Source organism: Sinocyclocheilus grahami, unplaced genomic scaffold (genome assembly GCF_001515645.1).
Source record: "Sinocyclocheilus grahami isolate Dianchi unplaced genomic scaffold, SAMN03320097.WGS_v1.1 scaffold791.1, whole genome shotgun sequence".
Lineage (NCBI taxonomy): Eukaryota > Metazoa > Chordata > Actinopteri > Cypriniformes > Cyprinidae > Sinocyclocheilus > Sinocyclocheilus grahami.
The window spans coordinates 859,566-876,572 of record NW_015505970.1 but is presented as its reverse complement, the minus strand read 5'-3'; the positions used below and the strand labels follow the sequence as shown (position 1 = coordinate 876,572).

At 36.4% G+C, this 17,007-nt stretch overlaps 1 protein-coding gene across 1 annotated transcript in view; it reads left to right on the top strand.

Annotated features, from left to right (window-relative positions):
- The window catches only part of LOC107561777 (runt-related transcription factor 3-like), a 53,729-nt gene that overhangs the window by 12,363 nt on the left and 24,359 nt on the right, over positions 1–17,007 (top strand). Inside the window, exons 3-5 of the mRNA XM_016246254.1 lie at positions 12,928–13,172; positions 14,161–14,317; positions 15,639–15,743. Of these exons, the coding sequence (XP_016101740.1) occupies positions 12,928–13,172; positions 14,161–14,317; positions 15,639–15,743 (507 nt within the window). The remainder of the gene's footprint in view (positions 1–12,927; positions 13,173–14,160; positions 14,318–15,638; positions 15,744–17,007) is intronic.

Genomic DNA, 17,007 nt, shown 5'->3' with positions numbered 1-17,007 from the left:
TAACCAGTGGTGTGTTTTTGGGCAAGACTATCTGTTTAATAGAAGATGGGATGATTGAAAAATGTTTGAATTGTTATGGAAATTAAATGTTATTTATTATAATTTTTTGCAATTCTATTTGGTGCCACTAGTGGTGCAAGCCACTCTAGGGGCCCTATCATACACCCGGTGTTTTTGCTAGTTTCAGCCCGACGCAGTTCTCATTTTCCTGTCCTGCGCCGCATTGTTTAAATAGCAAATGCATTTGCGCCCATTTGTGCGCCCATGGGCGTGCTGGTTTAAAAAAGAGGTGTGTTCAGGCGCATTGTTGGCGCGTTGCTATTTTGAGGAACTGAAAATAGACTGCGCCATAGACCAACTGAAACCTGGTCTAAAGTCTGGCGCAATATTTTTTCTTTGTTATTTAAAGAGCGTGTTAGTAATATGCGCCTATAGGCGGGTGCACAACACACATACACTTTGCTTTGTTTCATTGAAAATTAACAGAAGTAATCATGTATTTTCACCACACAGCTCGACACCTGCTCTTAAACACTGATAAGCTAGTTTTCCAATAGTATCACTTTCAGACCTCACCCAACACCTGAATGGAAGTACAGAGAAACTAACAAACATTTGGCGTTTCAAGCAAACACACACAGATCCTCCCAAACACACCCTATAACTGTTATTGCTACAGCCCCACAAAGATGCAAAACCACTAAGAACATTAGTGCCGCATTTTTAGCTCCAGTTCACACAGTGTTTTCACAGTGTAACTTGAACATTTCCACATTAGGACTTTAACCCTCAAAGACCCGCCGTCGCAAAACTGCAAAACATCTTAAAAGCAGTTCAGCAGTAATTATGGGTTAAAATATAAAACTGTATATCATTTTATGAAATATAGAATTGCTATGAGAAATTTTTGCAGTTTAAATATCCGGGTTTAAGAGTCTGAGGGTTTAAGAAACAAATTTTGAAGTTTGGTCAAGAATAAATGGATTACATGGAAAATTAGAATTTGCATAGATTGCATTGCCTCTTTAAAACTGTGCCCTGAAGCGTCTGCACACAATTGTTTTATTTGTCATTAAAACCTAAGGTTAAATCCTCGGTTAAGACCGATGCGTCATCAGTGCCTCAATTATCTGTCTGAAAGTGTGTGAGACTGATACGCGATGGAGACTCTTCTACCATGAGAACTCTCACACACAGACAAAAATCCTTAATCGTCTTCAAAACCTCTCCCTTCCTCTCTCCCTTATTTGCCAGAGTGCAATAAAACAAGTTAATTATGGTGTTGAAAATATGAGGATAATGATAGGATATAAGATGATGGCCGCCCTGAGGTTATGAGTTTTTGATTCTCTCTGTTGCCTTTTTGTTTTTTTCGCTCGTTAAATCCAAGGAGCCCTTCCCAGAAAAAGCTGAAGTTGTTTACAAGCGGTTTATTGACTTGTGTTGGGTGATGGGAGATTTTCAGGTTGGTCTTTGTGAAAGGAAACAGCTCAGAGTTCTTGAAGTAAATAATTACTTCAGATGCTTATTTCAATGCATTTGTGGTTCACTCCAATTAAAATCAATGCCACATAGAAGATTCGATTTTTAAAAAGGATTAATCTGAATAGCCAAATTTGCTATTTTCTTCCTCCATGAATCACAAAAAGTAGATGTTAGGCAGAATGTCCAAGCTGCTCTTTTTCTTACAATGAAAGTGTATATTAATCAAGAAAATGTAGGACTTTATTTTATTTTAAAGATGTTGATTTGATGGGGGACGTGTAGAAACAATTTTCACTTAGAAATCACAGGTAAATTTAGCAAACAATTACAAAGAAATGGCAAGTAACATTCAATTAAAATCGTTTTTACGTTGAATTGCATTTGAGAGAAAAATGGTTGAAAATGTAAAGGGCTTAATTGGTGAAGCAAATTATTACATGTATAAACATGTATAAATTACTACGTGGATAAACAACAGTCTTGTATTTGGAAAAACATGCATGGATGAATCACCTACAATAAAACCAGGAATATACATTATTGAAATAAATGGTTTATTGGATTACATTTGATAAGAAAATATTGTTTCAGTTTTTCAACCTACTTGTTGTTCTTGTTAATTGTTTGTGAAATTTGCTAGCAATTTCTGATTGAAAATTGTTTCTACACCTTTGTTTTTCACTGTAGGCTGTTTTGATTTCATGTTGACTGTGAAGTTGTAATCTAAATAGACAAATGCACAAACATTCAATTTTATCAAGCTACTGTGCACAAAGTGTGTATTTTAGATGGGCAGCCTTTAAACTATAGTAATCTAGTATCTTTGAACAGTTCATAAACTATAGGGAACTCGGGAAGGTGGCCTTTTCATTCATCTGATGAGTTAGTAATTTTAGTTTCACTAGTGAACTATATTTAGTTTTAATTTGAGAATGTCTGGCAAAATGTAATCATCAATTGTACACGTGTGCTTGAACAGAGGTGAAACAACGAACGTGTTTGTGTGTTTACAGAGTTGCAGCAGTTCCTTTTCTAAGGAAAAGCCCCAGACAAACAGACAGGGATTCCCCCTCTCACAGACACACACACACATTCTCATGCTTTCTCTCTTGCCATTCCTCTGCCCTTCTGTGTCTGGACTCTGGTCAGGCTGTCTGGATCACTCTCACGACATTCCCATGCAGACAAACATACATACTGTACAAGTTGCAAAATATCTCACACTTTCTTTCATTTTTGCAGACAGATGACAGGCATCATCCTGCTGACTCACTATGTCACAGTGATGACTTGGCGATTTCCCTCCATAAATGGCAAATATTCACACTGTCACTTCCTGTTGGACATTCCATGTTTCATTTAACTGTTGTTTCTCTGAAAGTGTGAAAACCAAATGTAGGAAGTGACTTTAAAGTCAAGATTTTACAGGAACAATCCACTTTATGCAGGGTTTAACTGCATTATTTCACATGAACTGAGAAAATGTATCTGAAATAAATATTTATTGGCTATTAAATGGCTATTAAAATGTTTATATATATATAGATTAGATTTATATTATAATAATGTTATAAATATTATTTAATTTTTATTATAATATATGATTTATTTGTATACATTTTATATTTTTATAAATACCATATTATATTTATTGTATAAATATTGTTTAATAAATTGAATTTTGTGAATTATTTCCTTATTATTATTATTATTTTACTAGCTATTTTTCATATTGTCATATATTGGAATATTTATTCACAACAGATATTTTCTTTAGTAAACATTTAGTATTTGTGTTTCATTTGAATCACTCTTTATCTTTACCTTATTTATTATGTTGTGTTTCCTGATGAGGTCACAGACCAGCTGGCAAGTAATTTTTAATTCAGTATGATTTATGAGTTGGTACTTTGAATGATTAGTAATGTTGTAATGTTTTAAAGGTTCATTGCTTTTACATTTATTCCTTAGAAAACAACATGTTTGCCAGCATAAATAAGCTCAGCAGTGTGAAAACACTCTTATCTCTCATTTACGGGCCACTGATAGAAAGTCAAACTTGGTGAGCTCATTATGTGTGATTAAACATGCAGCGTCTGTTAACGAGCTCGTTTTAGAGCTTTGTCTTTAATCAACGCAATGGCAAAGACTTTACATGCTCTTGGATTGATTAGCTCAAATAACAGCACAGAACAACACCGTCCAGCACTGTGACTGAGTTTACAAACACACCAGAAGAGAGCTTAGTGACATCAGCCTTAAAAGAAAGTACTTTCAGAGTAAGTCAAATACCATACAGACAGAAATTTTGTTCAAGGCCTGATTTGCAAGTTAGAGACTTTCAAAGTTTGCAGCATATTACAAATTATATAATCGTATACATTTTTATGCGCTTAATAGACGCTTGTAGCCAAAGTGACTTAGATTACTTTTGAAGGTATACATTTCATCAGTTCATGCATTCCCTGGGAATTGAACCCATGACCTTGGTGTATTATGCACCATGCACCACAGAGCTTAGTGCGTTGCAGTCAGAAAATCTGCATCAACATAATCATACGTGTTCACTGCGTGTGCTCATGAGCACATGCTCTGACAAGCGTGCTGTTTTGATGAATTGCTCTGTTTAATGTCGACCTACATTTTGAATTCCCTCATTCCTTTCATATACAGCATATCTCCTCCCTCTCAGACACTCGAACGAATGGAGCTCTTCGTCTGAACAAAATAAAAGATTAACATGTGGCTTTTGTTGCAGGCGGGAATGAATGACAGCATTCCACATGAGACCACATCAAAGGCCCACTATATCTCACACCATTTCTCCTCTTTCTCTTCTACCACTTTATCATGCTTTCATTTTTCTTTTTTACACAGCTTTTGTTTTCCTCTCTTGGTTTTAAGTGCCTTTTTAAAATCCAACAACTTCATTAGTTGAGGCTTGGTTATAGTTCAAGTCCAAGGCCCATCACATTTAAAAAAAAAAAAAAAAATGATTAAGGTAATAATTAAATCTTTATTCCAGGATATGTTGTAAATGTTTTATCATAAAACTAAATTTGTAAAAATATATATATATTTTTTAAAGTATTGCAAATGCTTTTATTTGAAGAATCACCATTACTGGTTAATAACAGGGTTTTAAAGAAACCCTCAAAACACACACAAATTCCTCTTCATAAGGTTGTGTGTGTAAGATAATGGCGATGAATCTGTGTGAATGACATCACAAAGTAGGACAGTCATGGTGATTCTCATGTGTTGTGAACTCATAAATGAATGCTGCTGGTCAACCACAGTCAGAGGCAAAAAGTGCTTGATCAACAGCATCAGCATTTTAATGAAACGCTGTACATTGTCTGACCACATATGAAAGAACTTTTTGAAAGCAGACAGGAAGAGTCTGAGAAAGCAACTTCTTGGGTTGGGAATGGCAAATGTTTTAAATATGAGTTAAAAAAGGCACATTTTGGTGGGAAAAATCAACCCGCTGTTTATTACGGCAGTGAAATGTGTTCTAGTCTTCTTTTTTTCCCGCAGTAATATCTGCTGGTGACTGGTGTGGTGTATTCTTAAAGGGATATTTTCTTCTTCTTTTTTATTTCATTTAAATTTTACCCCTAACATTCAATAATGTTGGTAAATGTTTACACGTTTTCCACCCTCTCTTTTGCTCTTATAATTAAATGGGTTATACAGCTGTGTATAAACTATGTAAGCTTCCTCTGCACATCTTAAATGTGATAAAGCGCTGTGCTGCACTTCTTTGTGGATTTGCTGGGGTTTTATTTTTATTTTTCTCTTTTTATAGAGTTTAACTGCTAAAGACTTTTTTTAAGCATGCAATTACTGTAGATTAGAGATGCGATATCACAGCATATGACACAGAGTGAGAGTGATGTAGTGAGTCACTGTGTGTGTGGGGGAGTGTGAGTGTTTTTGCAGGTTTTTTTGTATTTACAGATCATTTGCAAACATAAGAGATTCAACTTGATTAATCGAAATGTTATTAAACTCACAACCGAATTGATGGCTATGAAGACTTAGATGTGTTATGCACATTTAAGCAAGTAAAAAGACCAGGGAGACCGTGTAGGATGTGTGATGTGTGCAAATCAGACCTTACTTACTTTCTACTGATGTTTCCTGTCTCACGCCAGTGATGTTTCAGAAGCTTCAGCTGATGCACATGCCTCCTCTAGGGGCCAGGAGGACGACTATACCACCATGAAGTTAGTCCAAATCCAACTGAAAGAGGAAATGACATTGAAATTGCACATATCTCCATAAAACAGCATTTGATTTATTTCTCAAGGGAGGCATTTTATTCAGACAGTTCTTGCTGCGGAGTCTCAATACTCCTAACAGCGTAATAAATCTTTGTACTTTTTTTCTACCGCAAACATTAACTCAGATCTCTCTCTGTAAAACACTTCCTGCATGCTCCATGAAAAACAGACTGTTTTGATGACACGATACATCATGCGTTTTCAGTGTTATGTCACATAAAACTTCTCCACAGCATCAGAGCATTTTTAGTCCATAAACACTTATTGTAAAACAGATACACTGTAATAATCTGTGATCAATTTTCACTCAGAAGTTAATAGTAAATTTCATAGTTCATTACAAAGAAATAACAAGTTATACAACAGCAAAATACAGCAAGCATGACATTTTAAAGTATAAAAACCTGAAATGGTATTTTCTTGTAATCCAATATTCTTTTTGGACTATTTAAGTTTTATTTAAAAATATATATATATATTTTTTTTTTTAAATCTTCAAATATATATGTATATGTTTTTTACAATGTAGTGCTGCTAAAAGTATCAAGCCATGCAAAAATGCACGAAATTGTGTTTGTACCTTCATTTAAATAGTGCATGAGAAATTGAGAAGACTGGTGTCATAGACAGACATTGTCATCTGAACCCATCAGATATTTAATTGAGTAATGTGTTTTTTGGAGACTTTTAAAGTTTATTCATCCTAGACAGTTCTTGTGAGCAAATATGGCTTTAATTTTGTGCTCTGTGAGAGAGGGAGCACTTCTGGACAGAAATACAAAATAATTGTTTGTTTTACATTCTTTGAAAAGTTCCATATACTCTGCGAATGGCGTCATCTGTAATATTTCAGTACAATAACAATTCAGATTCATCCATCAGCAAAATATGCTTTGATCTGACACGCTTTACTTAAAATATAAAACAAATTACAGCTTAGAGTGAATCATTCACCGCAAGCTTCACTGTATTTGACAAAAGGCGATAAACTAGGCTTCATTACAGTCAACAGGGCCGAGAGCGTGTTTATATATATTCTGTTAATATGAGCATTGTGCATTAATGTTATTTTTCCTCACATTAATTCAAGTATTAGATGCATTCAATGAAAACGAAAGATGACATCACGACGACTTCACAAAGATGCATTGCGCTTTAGATAGGACAGTGTGATGATGTCATTAGGGACACCTGATATGAGGTGGGGCTTGAAATTCAAGCATGTAAACGGGAGATTTAGAGTTGACTGCAGGTCATCCGTGCTGCTTTCTCAGGCAGACAAACCCGCAGCTGAAACTCAAGGAGACACTGTACGGAAGGAATGCTCTCTGCGGCTTCCAGACTTGCTCCCTCTGTAATTTGTAAACGTAAAGAAATGTGCTGCCGCCCACAGAGGGGGGAAGATAGCAAATCCACAGATTTATGTCAGCATTTTATGCCCCGATTTGATTTTTATCTGCGGGTATGGAGGCCTGTGTGTGTGTGTGTTTGGGGGTGATGACTAATGAAGTAATGCTTTACCAGTGCAGAGCATTTGGGCACATATCAGTGGTTTCTTCAGATTCAGTATTCTTCAGATTGTCGTATTGCTTTTGCATGAAATCCAAGTGGGTGCGTTTATATGTGTGTGTGTGTACGAATGCTTTCAACATTAACCTTAGAGACGTATGAAGTTACTTTTGACTTGCTATTGGATAAAGAGTGAATTTAACTTGGCACGTGAACTGTTTAATATCTTTGTCACTACTTAGAGGGCAATGGAGTGAAAAGCCTTTTTTTACCATTGATATATAGTATTCTTTATATATTTCTTGATTGAACAACATAATTTGCATCAAAATAATTTGGTAAATATATGTTGAGATATAAGTTTTTTATGAAACTTGTGGCAAAAAGCCTTTAGTTAATGATTTTGAATAGATAGGAGGCAAAAGTGATTTGCAACAAATGCATGATATTTTTTAAATAACTTTTAAATAACCACTTCAGCAAATGGTTAACCAGTTTTGTTGGTTTATTCAACCACTTTTGGCATTTCATAACCTCTCAAGTATTTCACATGAGTAGTGTTTTTCTTTTAGTACAGTAGGTGCAGTGTTAGTGCGTATATTACAAATTAATCTCCATTGTGATTGGAGTAGTCAGTGTGAGCCCACTTTGCACATCCTTTGCAATAAATCTTTTCCTTCTCAATTATGGAAAGCAATTTGTTGCTGTTCAGGCATACTGTATCGATCCTGTGCCAACCAAATGCTTTTTAGTGGTGCTTTTGGCCACAGTGTTTTTTTTCTCTCCCTCCCAAGTGGAGCCTTTAGATTCTGCAAGGACAATTAATTTAATATATGTTTTAAAATGTACTATTTAGAAGAATTTCATTGTTAATTACATCATACTTATCTAAAATAAAGTATATGGGGTTTTACTTGAATCATAAGATTTAATCTTTCATACCATTTACTTTTAAAAAATTTTAACTGCATTTTAAAATGTATAGTTTTTTTGTAATACGTTGCATTTTTTTTGCAATTTCAAGTCATTAAGAGAGAACGTTCACAAATGAACAACTTACCTAAGCTTTTTTTCTTTCTGTAAATGCACAAGGGGATTCCCTTTTGCTGCAGTGTGCAGATAAAATATTTCTTTTTTGTCTCAAAATGCATGATATTTTCAGGGATTCTCCTTAGCTACATGAATCTGCCACATGTTTTAGTACTAGACAGATCAAGTTACCTCAAAATCAACATTTAGACGTTGCATGCCATGACTTCATGATGCTTGTGCAATACAGAGTGACAAACAAGTTTAGGAAATAGCTGTTGTGGTTGTTGTTGCTATTTAGTATTTTGGGAGAAAATATTATCAAATCAAAAGGGTCTTTTACTCCTCGAGGCATTTAACCTCAGTGTACCCTTAAAGAATGATGGCATGTGTTGGTGCTCTCTGAGTCTGTCTCTGGAATTGTTTTCAATGTTTGTACTTCAGGCTGTTTTGGAGGGCTCGTGCGTCTTTGTAACCGCTCACATCATTTCTCAGCGCGTGATTACTGGATGTGTATTTGACGCGGGCTGTAAGCTGCGCTCCTCTCTCAGATCACATATCAGAGGGACGCGCGTCATTAAGGAGGGCACGTTGCAGCGAAACTGTAACCGTAGAAACTGCGCGCGGAGTCTGACTATGACAGGCGCACGGAGTCAGTCTGAGCGCGTGCGGTCAAGTATTAATAATGAACAGATGCTGAAATATCACCGATATATGCATTCACAACGACCACTGACCAGCTTGTGCTTGGGGAGGTTTCTTAGCACGTTCGTGTTCAGGATAACAATTCATGTTGTTTATTCTTATATATATATATATATAAAGTAGGCTATATAGGATTTTTTTTTTCTAGTGGCGCCAGAGGATCATTTTCGCTGCGCGAGACGAACTTGGACAGATTGCGTCCCAAAAATACCTTTATATTTGCATGTAGACATTTAGAAGAAGTTTGAAATGTATCTACACATATCAGGCCCGTACATAACTATATTGCACACATTATGCTACAACATGTATGTAACATATATTATATGTTGCTATTACTATATCAATAAGAAGAACAAGCGCGCCACAAAATGATGCAGCAATGCACTTCTTTTAAATGCATTCTTATGGTTTAGTAGAAGTGATTCGTGTTTGCTAGTAGTAGTATAACAGGCACACTGTAATGTAAAGTGTGACTCAATTATTGCATATGTGTGAATAATCAAAACATCCAGCTTTATTTAAAGGCTTTAGGCTGTGTGCAACAGATGTCAACATGTGCATCTATTTCGACAACAGTTACTCAATGCAACGCGATGCAACGGGCGGATGGAAGGCGTGAAAAGAGGAAGACACATTCGCAATAATAGATCTTTCGAGCAGATGTTGATGAAACAGGCTAATGATCTGGAGATGTAGGATAATGTGCATATTTTTGCACTCTTAGACCATCGGTGTGGGTGAGTCTTTGACTTCCCTTCTAGGCTATATTCACATTATTTCCTCACATGGAGGTGAAAATAAACATCAGTGGTTTAACAGCAAAAAATGCTACGATAACAGAAAAAAAAATAACAGACGGATTCTTGGCGTTTTGAGGATTTCGTGGAATAGCCTAATAATAGCTAATAATGATCATCATATTAATAAGTTTGATTATTATTATTATCATTATGTTTACATGGCTGTTGTCTTTTATTGTATGCCAATTCTAATGATTAAGCACACGTGCGTTTGTTTTGTTTTTGTTTGCTTTAATGTGAAGTTCTCTACATGTAACCGAACGCTGGTTTCAGACTGAGCTCATCTTTAGCATGTGAGCTGCAGATTCCTGGCACGAATCCTGCCAACACGAGTTAAACCTCAAGCCCACTGCACATATATAACACTGAAACACACTCTCCCTCTTTCCATCACAGAATGAGCCAATACAAGAACGAATACAGGCAGAAAAAAATGCATGAAATTATATTAATGAATAATGTAAATTACTGTTGTAAAGGCATTTCTGTTGGCTCTAAAGAAGTATGAGACGTTAAATTGTAATAAATTATATTATTTTATATAGAAAACATTTAATAATATAATAATAATTATGATTATAATAATTATTCGATTTGTGTTGCGAATTGAAGAAAACGATCTGTTCTTTCTGACTGTATTTAGCCCAAATGCTTTAGTCTTGCAGAGTAAAATTATTCAACTTAACTCAGTATTTAAAAATGCACATTTTTATATAATATATAAATGTATGTAAATATTATGAATACATCATTATTTTAGCAGTTAGGGCATTTGTAGAGAGAGAAGGCATCTGCTTTTCTCCGTTCACTCACCGTAAACAATGCATTTATGATTTGTTAATCAGTCAATTAATTAATTTGCTTCTTTGTCGTGTTCTTAGCGTCCGTTTTAGGGCGCGTGAGGACATTTTATGTATCATCGATAGGCTATAATAACCATGAAAAGAAGAAAAAAAAAGAATTCATTCAAATGACCTGTATAACTGCGAGAATCGCTTTATTTCTGTTTTAGCCCAAATGCTTTAGTCTTGCAGAGTAAAATTATTCAACTTAACTCAGTATTTAAAAATGCACATTTTTATATAATATATAAATGTATGTAAATATTATGAATACATCATTATTTTAGCAGTTAGGGCATTTGTAGAGAGAGAAGGCATCTGCTTTTCTCCGTTCACTCACCGTAAACAATGCATTTATGATTTATTAATCAGTCAATTAATTAATTTGCTTCTTTGTCGTGTTCTTAGCGTCCGTTTTAGGGCGCGTGAGGACATTTTATGTATCATCAATAGGCTATAATAACCATGAAAAGAAGAAAAAAAAAGAATTAATTCAAATGACCTGTATAACTGCGAGAATCGCTTTATTTCTGTTTCCCCCCCCCTCTTCTTTCAGTCTGTCTCCCTCTCTCTGTCTTTTCCCCTCCCATTCAGTGTTAGTTTAATGTGCTTTAATTCGCTTTGCGAAGGTTTTTAAACGACAAATGCGCCTGCTAGTGGTGACAGTGTGTCAACCACACAAGAACTCATTAGATTCTAATTAAATACCATGGATGAGACTTATAAAATCCATTATCATAATTATTGTTGTTCTGTTATGATGTAGCAAAACCATTAGTTATTCGAAAATTAATTTAGCACAAGATGCATGGGCGATAGATCAGAAATTTCTCAACGCTTTCAGTTTTTCATGTGCAGAAAATACTTGTTTAAATGCTATTAGCCTTCAGTTTGAACGTTGTTTGATTATTGTTATTGCTACTGTTTTTAACATTTCTTTTTAAGGGATATTTTTGTATTAACAAATAATGTTAATGAACTGTTTCTGGATTGCTCAATACATTATTCATTTTTTTTTTTAAATGATATAAAGATAGGCTAAACTGGCAAACAGACGTGAATAACTTTAACAAAAGATATTTACATTTTTGTCTGTGGTTTTTAAAGGTTATGATGCATGGGCGATAGATCAGAAATTTCTCAACGCTTTCAGTTTTTCATGTGCAGAAAATACTTGTTTAAATGCTATTAGCCTTCAGTTTGAACGTTGTTTGATTATTGTTATTGCTACTGTTTTTAACATTTCTTTTTAAGGGATATTTTTGTATTAACAAATAATGTTAATGAACTGTTTCTGGATTGCTCAATACATTATTCATTTTTTTTTTAAATGATATAAAGATAGGCTAAACTGGCAAACAGACGTGAATAACTTTAACAAAAGATATTTACATTTTTGTCTGTGGTTTTTAAAGGTTACACCTGGCAGACTCCAAACCTTAAGCCATTATGTGCCATAACTTGTGAGGAGAGGATTGAAATATTTATTGATTGCTCGGCTGATAATAGAGAAGCTTTCAGTTTTGCTTCGACGCGTTTGATGGACGCATCAAACCCAGCCCTGTTCGCGGATTGGTCGATTAAACCCGGCCCTGATCGCTGATTGGCGGAGCGCTCAGCGCACTCCAGGCTATAATGAGATGAGTAATAACGCTGGTCAGCAGAGCGCAGAGCGCAGCTTTTGCGTGCACGTACGTGTGACTACCGGAGAACCTTTTTATAGTATAAACTCACTTTTACGCTTAAACATTCAATTGGAGACAGAACATTTGACAACTAACCCGGACTTTACTGCAGAAATTCTTCTGAAACTGTGGGATTAATTTGTGTGGACTTTATTTTCAGACGCTTTGGACTGATAGGACGGAAAGTATCGCTCTGACTGAAAGTAAAACTGACATCTAGGAGCAGCACACACCTGCTGGAATAAATGCGGTTTAATAAGTAGCTTTAGAATAATAGTTTCATATGCTTTGAGACCCGTACTTGTATCAGTTTTGTGTTTTCACTCCAAATTCCTTTCGTCGTGCTGCACGAGAGCGTGAAAGCGCGTATGTGTGCTTGCGGTTTCTTGTTTTTTTTTTTTGCTGAAGTCAGTGAGAAACTCAAGCGCACTTTAACGCTTCTGCATTGTAACGCCAAGTAAACTGTCACGGAGGAGTTTTTCCGGGTTCGCTGTCACGGACTTTCTGTACTTACCCCTTTGGGTGCCTGAGCTCTTCACGGGGTCTCATTTGTAATCTGTTGTGATGCATATTCCCGTAGACCCAAGCACGAGCAGACGGTTCACGCCGCCCTCCGCCTCGTTCCCGTGCGCTAAAGTGAATGAGAGCCCGAGCATGAGCGCACCGGGTCCGCATCGGGCCGGCCGGCCGTTGGAGAGCCGCACTATGGTGGACGTGCTGGCGGATCACGCCGGAGAGCTGGTGCGCTCCGACAGCCCCAACTTTCTCTGCTCGGTCCTGCCGTCACACTGGAGGTGCAACAAAACTCTGCCTGTGGCTTTTAAGGTAACGTAAATAAAACATTAATTTATGTCGCCTAATATGACTTATTTCATGGCGTTGTCAGTTAAATCACAAGTCAGTCAGAACTAGTGTTTACAGAACTCGCGCTCTCTTGAAGAGATAACCATAGCAACGGTAGGCTGCGCGAGCCTTTTCCGTTAGAATCCATTACAAATGACACAAACAAACTGTAAGTACTGTCATTATTGATCACTTTTCTTACAGATTTACGTATAACGCGTGCTTAACAAAATGTGTTTTCACAGATAGAGTAAGATTTGGTTGACTAGGGTCGTCAAAAACTCAAATCGCAAAAGCTCAGCCGTTCGTGTTCTGGAAATTACGTTACAGGCAAAAAGTCCTTAACAAAATCCACTCACCTAAAAGTCACTGAATAATTCAAACACTTGCATATTTGTTTTTTCTGATATCATCGTAACATATTTCTGCTTGACTGATAATATGAGCAGAGGATAAAAACAAAACCCTGACAATTCGACAACACCTTGTACGGTCCTTTATTTCTATTATTATTATTATTATTATCAACAGCCTATTATTATTATTATTATTATTTAATCGGAAAATAGCAATTATATTGATCATCGCGACAACGACATTCAGTTATAATGTTTTGTTTGCGAAAGAATTACTTTAGGCTATATAGAATTATTATTCATATCTAAATTGTGTTTATTTTTATATTTAGCATATATACAAATCACAACCGTGCACTTGCAGCAAACGTAATTTAAATAAAATTGCTACAATTGATTATATTTAAGGAAACGATGTATCCGCGGAGCTAATCATACATATTTTATTTGCATATAAATAGAATTATATTAACAGTAATCGTCAATGTATTATAAGCATGTATGCGAGCTTATATTGCAATGATTACTGTGAGGGTTGCAACCCAGGTTTGGGGTTTGTTGGGTCTGTGTGTGTTGTTGATTGGGTTTGTTGGGTTGATCTGTGTGTTTATCAGGTGGTGGCTCTGGGTGATGTTCCTGACGGGACTCTGGTCACGGTGATGGCGGGGAATGATGAGAATTATTCCGCGGAGCTGAGAAACGCGTCTGCCGTCATGAAGAACCAGGTGGCGCGATTCAACGACCTGCGCTTCGTGGGCAGGAGCGGCAGAGGTGCCACATCTATCAATCTGTCTTTCTGTCTTTCTGTCTGTGGTCAGATGCATGCATGTGGTGGAAATCCAACAACATATTTATACATTATGACAAAAAAAAAAAAAAATTTTTTTTAATGCAATTCACATATAAATTAAAATGTATAAATTGTTAAGCTCAAACATTGCTCAGTGGAGATCGAAAAAAAAATACAGTACAGTACAGCATGCTTCAATTAATTGCGCCAGAGAAATAATTTCCCCACAGCAGATTTTTTTTCTTAAACGATTTGAGGTTTAAAAAACATCTTGTTTACACACCTAAAAACACCCTACCTCTTACATAGCTCACATTCTTTCACAAGCGTTTCCTTCTCGTCTTTTTCCTCTTGGCCTCGCTCCTCACACTCACATTTTTCCTGTAAATGTTACACTTTAAATGAGTGGAAAGCGCTGCAGTGTGCGAATTAAAAGTACCTTTCATTTCTGCAGTCAATTACCCCACCCTCATAGCCCTCATACAAGCCACGGCTTTCTCCCCCTCAAAGCGCAGCTTCATTGCATTTATAGATCACACACACACACACACACACACACACATGCACACAGACACAGCGGAGTCCCGGGAACAATCTGGAACACATTGTCTGACTAATCCACATCATAAACGGATTTGAAAGCGCATCAAAGCAGTAGTTTTGTCTCTTTTCAGAGGAAACGCATTCATTTCTCCCAGCTGTATGTGACCCACCTCACTGGGATTGTGCATGAATCTTTACTTCATGCAGCCAGAGGGAGTTTCTGTTTTACCTGAGGGCTTTTCTGGTGTATAATCAACTTTATGTAATGTAGTAATTTTTCACAACCGAAAAAACTAAAAAGAAAAAAGCTATAAAGCTGTCAGTGGAGCGGAAGCCTAAGGTACAAAAGCTAAAAGGTAAATTTCTGCACCTTATTTACCACTAAATGGTACATATTATTACCTTAAAGGTACATGTTGGTGCTTTAAAAGTACATATTAGTAGCCTACTTTAAAAGTATATACATTTTAATATCTAAAGTGTACATATTAGTACCTTTCAAATTGGGAACCATCACAGTATTGTACCTTTTTTTTCTGAGAGTTTAAATGATAGTGTCATAGGGCACTTTCTAGAATGAATTTAGAAAATATCAAGTATGCAAATATTATGTGAAGATTATTTTGTCATAAACATGTTGCTAAAATACTGGCTGCATAATATTTGTGACTGTTTCAAACCACGAATACTTTCCGGTTTTGACTCAATATGTTGACAGTGTGGTCAGAAAATTTGACGTTTTATCTTGTGTCTTCTCAGGAAAGAGCTTCTCTTTGACCATCACTGTGCTCACTGGACCACCCCAGGTCGCCACATACCACCGTGCTATTAAAGTCACCGTGGACGGACCTCGAGAACCAAGACGTGAGTACCCAGAATTCCCCTGAATGACTATCAAAAAGAGCGTTAAGAGAGCTGTACGACGTACGACGAATGATAACATTATTTTGAACTGGTAACCAACCTCTTTGCATGACAATTTTCTGCATGAACTCAAATGGTGTGTTTTATATAAAGTACTTTATCAAGAGCTGCGTGTTTCTTTGTGTATGAAACCAGCGTAGAATACAACAGAAAGAGGCGCTGTCTGTTTTATTGATTTATCGTCTGTGTATAATTTCATGCTAGACTGCAAATCACAACTCTGGTAGAAAAGCATTTCTTTTGCGGTGTTTGATAGCGACGGAAAGTATTTGAGGAGGTGATACGAGATGAGATAGTCTCTCTTTTGTGTCTGCTTTATACCGTGTTATTTACAGCAGTAAAATCCAGGCTGAGCAGTCTTTAGAACGTGTGCCAAGTAAAACAGATTAGTTAATCTGTTAGTTCCTGGAGTTTTTCTTACTGTATTAGAGCTTGGAGGTTGATAATTGCATACTATTATTGCTAAATCGGTAAATGTGTGTAATGGTTTTGATATTATTCTATGTTGGGATGGAGTATTCGGACGGTGACACCTATTTTCGGAGCACCGACGGCTTTAAAAGACCCATGATTCATTCACAGATGATACTGGGGAATAGAGCCACTGTGTGTGTCTGTGTTCCCAAATAGTACAGTGCATTTTTGTGAGTAAGTGTTGGTTTCGATGTCTCCTTGTATTCTTTATTTGGGTGTAAACATACCTGTACAGCAGTGTGTGTTAATATTAAACAGCGAACAGTCTTTCGTGGTCTAGATGGTTGCCAACCTCAGATGTCAGTTGTGGTGTGTTATTAAGCTGTTTCGGGAGCAGAGAGCGAGGGTGCGTCTCTGAGCCGCAAACACAGAGGGTTCAATGAAAGTGGCCACTCTTTCTGACCAGTGGGGTCAGCAGTGCCTGACCACATTAGAGCCGCTGAATTAACACAGCACTGAACGCCTGCTAGGGGTACAGATCCATAACGCTAATGCAGCCCGTGACCACCGCAAGAGGAGACCAGCTAGAGAGATAAGAGTAAGTTAGTGCCGCTGTTTAAAAAGCCTACTTTTAGGAACAATATTCATTTAATTATGTATTTATTTATTTACATATTATTTCTGAAAGTTAAGCACACCTCACTGCCAGTTTTCTTAATTTCTTGCAATATATACAGTTTATTTATATATATATATATATATATATATATAAATAAAATTTTAAATTAAT